This window comes from Engraulis encrasicolus, chromosome 1, assembly GCF_034702125.1.
Source record: "Engraulis encrasicolus isolate BLACKSEA-1 chromosome 1, IST_EnEncr_1.0, whole genome shotgun sequence".
Taxonomy (NCBI): Eukaryota; Metazoa; Chordata; class Actinopteri; order Clupeiformes; family Engraulidae; genus Engraulis; species Engraulis encrasicolus.
In genome coordinates this window covers 26,542,508-26,553,186 of record NC_085857.1, presented here as the reverse complement: position 1 = coordinate 26,553,186, position 10,679 = coordinate 26,542,508, and the positions used below count along the sequence as shown (strand labels likewise).

General features: G+C 44.0%; 1 protein-coding gene and 1 long non-coding RNA gene across 2 annotated transcripts in view; both read left to right on the top strand.

Annotated features, from left to right (window-relative positions):
- The window catches only part of si:ch211-243a20.3 (uncharacterized protein LOC100151507 homolog), a 43,735-nt gene extending 34,088 nt beyond the window's left edge, over window positions 1-9,647 (top strand). The window contains exon 4 of the mRNA XM_063199427.1: window positions 8,596-9,647. Within this exon, the coding sequence (XP_063055497.1) occupies window positions 8,596-9,256 (661 nt within the window). The 3' untranslated portion in view covers window positions 9,257-9,647. The remainder of the gene's footprint in view (window positions 1-8,595) is intronic.
- LOC134449495 (uncharacterized) lies at window positions 1,491-2,751 on the top strand. The gene is made up of 3 exons (XR_010034970.1): window positions 1,491-1,591; window positions 2,279-2,377; window positions 2,698-2,751. It is a non-coding gene; the product is annotated as an uncharacterized LOC134449495 (long non-coding RNA).
- Window positions 9,648-10,679: the final 1,032 nt, after the last annotated feature.

Below are 10,679 nucleotides of genomic sequence, written 5' to 3'. Positions count from 1 at the left end.
ACCGATTTTCCAAAAGACTGACTGACTGAACACAATGCTGGCTTATAGAGCAGTCGGATATGATCAAAAATAAAATATATAGGCCTACATGAAAATGACAAACTGAAAAGGAACCAGTCCCCTAGCCAGGCTACGCCCTCCTAATGACACAACACCTTCTGCGCTGCAAAATTAGTCAGGAAAAGAGCTCGTTCAAGCACTTTCTGAGCTCTGCTGGGATGGGGAACTCCACCCACTTTGTTGGGAAGCAATCAACTTTGAGCAGCTCCAACGGTCCTGGGTAGAGGCGTGTTCAAGGCAGTGACATGGTTTGAGCAGAGACGTTCTATTGGGAGTAAGAAAATGTTTGTTTTAAATTTCAGCGCAGCCCTTTCTGGGATCGACCAGTTGCAAACCGAGGGAGGTGGGTATATTGGTCTTTTCCAAATATCCAAAGTTCCAAACTAAAGGCCGTGGGTGGTGTGGGTTTAGTTTCAAAGTTTACATACAAACACAAGTTTCCATAGAATGGTTCTGGTTTATTCCAACAAAGAAGTCCACAGGTTTTCTTCAAATTAAGTTCCAACAAAGGCATTCCATTTCCATAATCCAAATATCTGCATGTGTTAAATGGTAAAATTTTTGTTTCACACCAAACCATGCCAAGTCGCCCGACAGGCGTATCCAAATTGCAGGTTGCAGTGAACTTAACAAAAAACAGACATGACCATTACAGTGGGTGAACCGGTGGGCAAGCGCTATTCAGACATACCGCTATTCCGACATCTGACATGCCTTAGGGTTAGGGTTAGGGTTAGGGTTAGGTTTAGGGTTAGGGTCAGAGTAACGGCATGCACTCCCCCTAAATTGAGAAAACCTGAGCAACATTGCACAAACCACAGATATGGTAGCCTGGTAAACCAGCGCCACCTGCTGGACGCTGAACAATTTTCAGCTGCGGGTGGGTCTGGTATCGAACAACTATTCATTTTGAATCTTGCCCTGAATCTGGCAAGATGGCAACTAAACCAATCACAACGCAGAGATGTGTTTTGAATCAACGCGGGCGGGGCAGAGGGTTCTGGGGCGGGGTTTTGAGGGAGTGACGACATAGCAGTGAGACGCTGGGCAGTGGAGAATGCACAACAAGAAAGATGGCGGCGGCAATGGAACAGCGCTCGTTTGATTCTGCATTGGCATCAGTTTTGGAAGAATTAGACTTGGGGTTTTCGTTAAAACCTGAGCAAGAGGAGGCTCTACGTTCATTCATTTTTAAGAAGGACGTTTTCGCCGTGTTACCGACAGGCTATGGCAAAAGTCTTATCTACCAGTTAACTCCACTGGTAGCCGAAATGATGGGGCTCTTTGAAAACCCGATGGTAGTACCGGTAGTCGTCTCGCCCTTGTTAGCCCTGGTAGACCAGGCGAAGGAGGCGAGCAATTTTGGACTCACTGCCATGCAACTGGGCGTCGATAACCCAGCAAACTTAAGAATGTGTCGTCAGTGCCAGTTGGTCTTCGGAGCAGTCAGGAGGCATGGCTTTTGCTGAACGCGACGTGTTGTCTTCCAAGACAAGGTCCTCGGAGTGGACGAGGTTCACCTCATATAATGGTAAGTGGCATGCTCTTAACAACGTCAGGGTGTGTGTAAAGTATATTCCTAAAAGATGACGGTAATGATTTGGTAAACGCTTCACCCTGTTGCCATTGTAACCGATGGACTGTCGCCCCGGACGTCTCCCTTTTTAATCTCAGTTTACAGTCTTTAATGTTGACTATCTAAACAAAGTCTGTGGTCGCAAGATTGAAGTTTACATGGACGTTGTGCGAGATGAACATGGGGCTGATTGACTGGGGATGACAGATAAACGGCTGTGTACGGCGGCTAGAGGTTAAATTTTACACTTTGGAAATTAGTACACTGCACTTCGACGAGACCAGCATCGCGTCGCACTAAAATAACATCGATGTTATGGAGCTAATAGTGCCATACAGGTGGAGTGATCTACACTAGAATCACACTGATACCGTGTATTCAGACAGTTAATACACCGAGTAAACCAACGAAAACACTTCTGAGACTCATTCTTGTGCGTGATTGTATTCTCAAACACTTCAGTGCGGTTAGCATTCCGAGAAACCATCCCCAGTCAATCGAGCCCCACGATGATCTCTCACAACGCACTTGCTCAATTATGTTGAATTAATTGTTCCGTTGATGTGGAAATAACACTAAGAAGCTAGTTTATATGGACTTAATTGCTTTGTGATTGAAGAATAACGTACTGATTTTGCACAGGGGGAAACGTGACAAAGGGAAGGCCTTCAGGTATTGTTTTGGCAAGCTAGGAGAACACATCTGACAGACAAAAAGGTTTCATCAAAGACACACAGACAGGTAAGCTAGTTCTATCATCTGTGGAAAGATGTCTTGGTTGTACTTTATCATAGCCAAATGTTGTGTTTGAGTTAAGGACTGTTCCCCACCCCATCTGAGTTATTAGGGGGGTCTGTGTTAACAATATCCAGCAGTCTATTAGGCCTACAATCTGTTGTCACAAGTTAACACACTGATTGTAATAGGTAGTGTGAATGTTAATGAGGATCATGTCTGTGTGCTTGATCTTAACAATATGCAACTGTACCAGTTCACCAGCGAAAATATAGGCTACTGTTTGTCTGCCAGCTACATTCTTTTTTTTTTTTCTTTTGTGCAAGCTCCTGAAGTAAAGGACCTACACAGGACCTTCATATCAAGGACATTGACTGTGTGCATCTCGAGGTGCAGTTACCCAAAAGTTGCTACCCACGGAATACCAGGTTTTGAGGGATCCTGCCAGAGCAGAGAATCAACAGTAAGTCATATCTTAACTTCACACAAATACACATACAAGGGTGTGCCCAACACACATGTACTTTATAATATATTATTTTCTAAGTAATGAGACAAATTGAGGAATACATATTGGCCTGGTTCAGTCAAGTGGAGTTGTTGTCTGTTTCAAGCTACAGGTGTTTGCAAGGCAATTTATTATTTGTCGAAATAAAGGCAAATTTCATACATGTGTGTGACCATTCATCTTGCCACCTGTATTATTTTGTAGTAGGAAGGCAGAAGTCTTATGGCAGTGTGATGCTACAGTAATGCTTACAGTAATTTAAAGAGTATAGTTTACCTTCCTTAAAGCAATGTTGGGATATATGCCTTGCTCAAGGGCACTTTAGGCATGGATGGAGGTGTATGCAGTGGTCAGAGATTTGAGTCAGCAACCCTAGTCTGATCTTAAGACGACCTCACTAATCATTATGCCACACTGCCCACCATGTTAACAAACTACAATATCAAGCCCCCCTTTGCCAGTATTCATGACTCATGAATTTTTCTGTTTGATTTGTTGTTATTGACAGGATACATTGAAGAGGAGACTCCGACATGACCGCCGGCATCTTGTGTTATTCACCCCCACCACTTGTAATACTGAATGCCTGAATTGTTGTTTGCTGCTCAGACTTTGTCAACAAATATGGTCTTCGACATGTTACCCTTAGGTGTGGAAACAGATTGTGACAGTCCAGCAAAATGAGCCAGACAGATAGTAACACTGAAAAAGGACAACGTTGTTCCCATGGCCTCCCACTGCAGAAGACTACAGACGTTCAGTAAAGCACAAACAGCTGTTCCTCTTGTACTTAATAATTTAGTCAGCTGGATTCTAGGTGCCACTAAGGAGCCAACAGTGGATAATTTTGTCAACATTTCAATGGCATACATTAAAAGGGCAGCCTGTAATTGTTTGCCTTGCCTCCATCTTCCTTGCCACCAAGGGGTTGTAGACCGATGCCCTAGTCCTCCTGTTTAGGTACAACCATGCAGTTAGGCCAGTCTATTGAAGCATATACTTATGACTGTTTGTATGTGTTGTGTATCTAGTAATGGATAAATTACCACATGAATAACTGCATATTCATTATATTGATAATTATAATGGCTTCCATTATTGATTAAAAAGGGATCTACCACCACTTGCATTATTGTTTTGTTATAAATGAAGCACTGTTAGGAATCCAGGAAGACGGATGCCGAGGCACTCAAGGTTGCATTTTTTTTTCCCTTTTTTATTTGGCTACAATGCCTCAGCATCTGTCTTCCTGGACCAAGTTTGACAGCCCCTACACTGATGAGCACCAAGGAAAAAAGGTGAAGACCCAGAAGCACTCCAATTACCTGCTTGTGTTTGATAATGTTAGGATCCATTTATCCCACTTTAAATGCATGAATGAATATCACTGAAAATTGGAATTGTTTCCATTTTTTTTTTTTAAATGTATATATCATGAAAGGTAACTTGCATTGCCTTTTGAAGCACAGTTTAACAGTTGGACCACTTTGTATAGCCTATATGAACGATCATTATTGATCTTGGATATTATTGATATTGTAGGCCTATTTCTATTTGGGCTAATGTCTTTGCCTTTGGCACCCTCATGCATTATTGTTCTTCTAGATAGAAATGAATCACGGTCATTCTTAACTGTTAAGAATCAATCTGTCTTCCTTAGAGAGATATATATTTTAAAAACCTTATTTTAGTACAATTTGTGGAACGCAAGAGGACTGATAGCTGTCCAAATCGGCAACGTGATTGGTTTAGCGCGGTCACGTGGTGTATCGTGTCTCATTCAGCTAAGGAAAATATTCCTTCTGTAAACGTCTATACCCTTGGATGTTTTCACGATCCGAACCTCTCTGAAGTGAAACATAGTGTAGCGTTTGGTAGCCAGGGAACACACAGGATGTAGACAGAAGTGTCCGTTTAATGGAGACAGTTGGCCACAGCCACGCCACATAAAAATAATGAACAAGTACACTGCTTACCAGTAACCCAACTGTAGCACAGCTGCTACGTAGATCTCTCACAGTAAACAGAGAGAACTCCCCGCTCCCCTTATTCGAACCCCAACAGTGCCTCGCACCCACCAAACCATAGAACAGAATCATAGAACATGCGTACACAACTTAAGTAACCCCCCAGACTCGCGCTACAATAGCTTTGGTCAGTTCAATAGCATCGTGTTCGGATGCTGTGGAGCGAGAATGAACGAAAATTGAGGTGACCTGACGGCCTATAAATACAGGAAGATCTCTTTCAAGTAGGCTATGTTTAACACCGTGGGCTTCCTCGATGCATGCGAGACGTTCGCTGAAACCGACAAAGCTGAAGTTGAACTTTGGAACAGTTTTGTATAGTGTTGTAGTACACCGGCAACTCGCATGTCTTTTTGGCAAAAGCGACATAAAGTCCGACTCCATCTCAAAACGTTAAAGTTATCCACTGTCCTGCTCACAGCTTCACTACTTACTTCCCTTGTTTACAGTCCCCTCCCTCCACCACAAATTTCTGTCGCGCTTACTACGTCACAATCAGTTGCGCTGATTGGTCAGAGCGTTGGCCTATTAGCACAGACATGGTTTGAAAGACAACGGGTTGTGCTCATCAACAATGTTCCGTTTTATCCATTCATCGGAGCCAGACTAAATTAAGACATCCAATACATTTAGGCTGGTTTATCAGGCTACAGATATGGCAGATTTCGGTGGGAAAAGTGCTGGTATTCAATAGACATCAATGTTGGAATAGCGGCATGTCTGAATAACACCATGTAATTGGGTGAACCATGCAGCAGGGCATCTGACTTTTTATAATGTTTAATTGGCTGCAAATTTTTTCGGTGGTGCAGAACAGAGGTGTCAAAAATAAATATAAAAGTAAAAGCAGAAACACATTTTCCTTCCAACACAGGTAACGTAGGCGGTAACACTTTATTTTAGGGATACATCTATTACCACTAATACATACAATATTAATGCCTGCATAAGTAACTTGTAAGGCATGTACTAAGCAAACGGCCTACTAGGTCCTTACTAAGGTTAAATTGGTGATAAATCCCTTATTGTGCATGAAAAAGACATTTGCGAATACATGCCTAACAAATGCTTGATTTTGCTTAGAACATGCCTAACAAGTTACTTATACAGGGACATTGTATGTATTAATGTTAATAGATGTATCCCTAAAATAAAGTGTTACCACGTAGGCTATAATAGTAGACCTGAGTACTTGTCTTACAATCAACTGACTGTGCTGGTTGCATCAGGTTTTAGATGGGTTCTTGTCAGATTATTTGTGTTTTTCAGTAACAAGTCTGTGTACCTCATTAGGTACTATGGAGTTAATGGTGTAATAGCAATGTCATATCATGTGCTACTGTACTTACACCATGAATTTTCCTTTACTTTTCCTTTTCCTTTTACCTCTGGTGCAGAACTTTGCACAACAGAGTGTTGAGTACCTGGTGGAAAAACTATTAATCATACAATACTATACTACAATATTACATTACATAATGTACAAAACTTATACCTTAGTATCTGTTGTTACTAATTAATTGGACATGCGTAGTTGATGCATATTCTGGTTTGGAAGATGACGATGACGATGATGATGACGATGGTGATACGAGGATAAAAGGATAGGCTACAAGGATGTTTAAGGATGTGTGCAGAAGAAAGATGTGTGTGTTTGTGTGTGTATGTGTGTGTGCGCATGTGTGTATGAACATGGGATGTTGAATTTCATCAAAACGTCTCATTCTCATCATTCTCCTGAATCTCCTCAATCGCCAGCTAACAATTGTACTGCCATTTTCAGGACCTGCTGTTACGAAATCATGTTGGCATTCCGACGTGTGTGTGTGTGTGTGTGTGTGTGTGTGTGTGTGTGTGTGTGTGTGTGTGTGTGTGTGTGTGTGTGTGTGTGTGTGTGTGTGTGTGTGTGTGTGTGTGTGTGTGTGTGTGCGCGCGTGTGCGTGTGTGTGCATGTGCAGGTATGTGTGTGGGGTGTCATATTGGCAGTGAGACATTAGCAGTCCTGATTGATGTGTTAATAACTCCATGGCTCAGAGCAGAGAGAAGAGAAGAGGTGAAGAGAGGAGAGGCACGGGGAAGAGAGAAGAGAAGAGGTGAAGAGACGAGAGGCAAGGAGAGGAGAGACAAGGAGAGGAGAGGAAAGGAGAGGAGAGGAGAGGAGAGGAGAGGAGAGAAGAGGTGAAGAGAGGAGAGATGAGCAGAGGAGAGGAGATGAGAGGTGAGAAGAGGAGAGGAGAGGAGAGGTGGGGAGAGAAGAGGGGAGAGGAGAGGAGAAGAGAGGAGAGGAGATGAGGAGAGGAGAGGAGAAGAGAGGTGAAGAAAGGAGAGGAGGTGATACTGGAGGAGAGCAGAGGAGAGGAGAGCAGAGGAGGGGAGAGGAGAGGAGAGGGGAGGTGAGGAGAGATGAAGAGAGCAGAGTAGGTGGAGAGGAGAGGTGAAGAGAGGAGAGGAGATGAGAGGAGATGAGATGAGAGGAGAGGACGTGAGAGGGGAGGTGAGAAGAGGTGAAGAAAGGAGAGCAGAGGAGAGGAGAAGAGAGGAGAGCAAAGGAGAGGAGGGGAGAGGAGAGGACTGGAGAGGATAGGAAAGGAGAGGAGAAGAGAGGAGGGGAGAGGAGAGGAGAGGAGGGGAGAGGAGATGGGAGGAGAGGGTAGGAGGGGAGAGGAGAGGAGAGGAGACCTGTCGTCTCCTGTCTCCTGTTGAGAGCAAAGATGGGCTGCGATGCATACTCCATACTCACCCAGATGGTGGTGTACAAATCCTAGTGACTATGATAGATTGATATATGGATGAATGGACACAGTAGGTAGATGTATTGATCCATAGTAGAGCAGAGTAGAGTAGAGTACTTTTATTAATCCTGAGGGAAATTAAGGTGTCTGAGGTGTTTTCATGTTTTCTAACCATTTCGGACTGAACACGAACACATTCGGACACATTTCGCCATGCCCCGTTACTTGCAGCTTGAACAAGCTGTTATGAGCTCTTTACTGAATGCATGCTATCACCCAGCCAAAGCCACAGTCATAAAGTGCCTAGGCACGCAGGCACACACGCACACACACAAACAATTTGACACACTCGTACTAAACCCAACCACCCACCATCCCATGCTGTGTGTACCCCCCCCCCACACACACACAAATACACCCCCCCCCCCCACACACACACACACACACATTCACACATTCACACACACACACGCACGCATGCACACACGCACGCACGCACGCACGCACGCAGACATACACATACTCCTTTACTGCTATCTTTTCCATTCTCCCAATATGATATGACACACATACACACTGAGTATCTCTGGGTTCATGACACCAACATAATATCTCTCTCACATAGACCACACATACTCACACACCTTCCTCTCTCTCTCTCTCTCTCTCTCTCTCTCTCTCTCTCTTCCTTCCTTCCTTTCTCTCTCTCTCTCTCTCTTCCTTCCTTCCTTTCTCTCTCTCTCTCTCTCTCTCTCCCTCTGTCTCTCTCTTGCTCTATCTCTCTTTATTTCTCTGCCCCTCCCTCTCTGCTCCCTGCTCCCCAACACACATAAACTCTTTCACACATTCTCTCTCTCTCTCTCTCTCTCTCTTTCTCTCTCTCTCTCTCTCTCTCTCTCTCTCTCTCTCTCTCTCTCTCTCTCTCTCTCTCTCTCCCTTTCCTTCTCTTTTCCATAGGGTCCGCCCTCTCTCCGAGTCCCTCAATGACCTCTTCCGAGAAGTCCTGCACTTGCAGAGGCGCATCACCGACCTCAACCATCGCCTAGCAACCCTGGAGCCTGTGCTCCGTCGCTACGGATACCGCACGCCGAGAGAAGAGGAGGAGGAGGAGGAGGAGGAGAGGAGGAGGGAGAGGGAGATGGAGGATGGAGATGATGAGCAACAGCAGAGGCATCCGCTGAAGCATCGTCTCCATGGCCACCACCAGCATCAGCATCAGCACCACAAGCAGGGAGGGATGGTGATGATGATAACCAAAGATGAACAGGCAGCCAAGGAGAGGAAGATGGCGGGTGGAGGAGGGGGAGAGAGGATGGTGGTCCAGGGCAAGCCAGGGACGGTGACAGGGACAGTGACAGGCATGGTCCTCAAGGGCGTGAGGAGCAGCAGCAGCAGCAGCAGTAACATCCCCACTGCTGGCTCCACCAGTGATGCGCTCGAGGCTGCAATATCGGCCTCGGCCACCGGGGGCAGCAGCGCAGCGCCAGGCTACCCACGCAGGTACACCGTTCGCACGGTGCGGCCCGTGAGGAAGGTGCTGCGGACCAGGAGGGTCAGGGTGTTCCGGGACAAAGACGGCAAGGTGAGGGTGATGGAGAGCGATGGTGCGGAGAGATAGAGAGAGAGAGAGAGAGAGAGAGAGAGAGAGAGAGAGAGAGAGAGAGAGAGAGAGAGAGAGAGAGAGAGAGTTTGACATGGAGATGTAGATGGAGATGGAAGAAAGAGGGATGGAAGGGAGAGAAAGAGCAAATGAGAGAGAGATGGAGAGAGAAATACTTAAAGAGAAAAGAGAGAGTAGGAGGGGAGGGGGAGATGAGAAGCTGTTGAGGTGATTTGTAGATTTTGCTGTTGGAGAAAGAAAAGAACAATCGTAAAATGTGCAAATGGCTACATCCTGCAAATAGTGTATTCTGTTAATACTTTTGCTATATTGTCTATACTATGGTTCTCCTGTAACTATTGTATTATGGAATGACATGCATATTAATAAACCTTTAAACCTAGATACATCTGGATTGTTGGCATGCTATACCATATCAAACAACCAGTGAAGAATAGTGTCAATTCATGGAATATAGATGATCTACTTGTAAACGAAGGCTACATAATCATTTCATTTTGACTACATTACAACATTAATGCTATAAGACCTGTGGTAAGATACAGTATATATGAAGAGCTCTGTTCCAAAATGAGATATATCCATTTCATAGAATGTTGGGAAATTGACATTTTTGTATTGGGCATTCCATTGAAATGCATTGCGTTTTAAAGTATGTTCTGAAAACATTTGAATGGCAAGAATTCACACGTAGATGATAGGACCTCTTTACAGTCAATTCCAATATTAAAATGCAAAAAGACAAAAATGATGGATATAGCTCTTTTCCAAAACGATATATCCACCATTTTTGACTTTTTGCATTTTAATATTAGAAATGACTGTTAAGAAGTCCTATCATCTATGTGTGAATTCTAGTTTTGAGTGCACACTTTTAAAACCTCTATAAAATGCATTTTGCAATCCAATTCAATGCAATTCCCAATACAAAAATGTCAATTTCCCAACATTCTATAAAATGGATATATCTCATTTTGGAAAAAAGCCCTTCATATATACAGTATATACAGTATAAGACTAACAGTATAAGACTAATATAGTCTATAAGGTCTCTCTTTATGCAGGTTCTGCTGCAAAAAAACGTGTGTCTGCTGCATCATTTTGATTCACCGCTCACTGTTAGTGAGAAGCAATACCAACACCCTCCAGTTGATAGTCAAGTCAGGTGCACTGTTACTCAATGACCACTAGATGTCCCTGTTTGTTCATTCTACCCATGCCATCATATGCCACTCGACTCGAGGCCCCCAACAGATGATGCCAGTCTGAAGATGATTGTTTCAATTAGCTGGAATCACAGACAACTGTCACAATGGCTGTCACACAGAGTCATCTAATTTAGTCTGATTATAAACATTCCCAGATACCCTGCCTATGTGTTGTAAGCCCTCATATTGTATATGCTTAGTGTCCTTGCAGA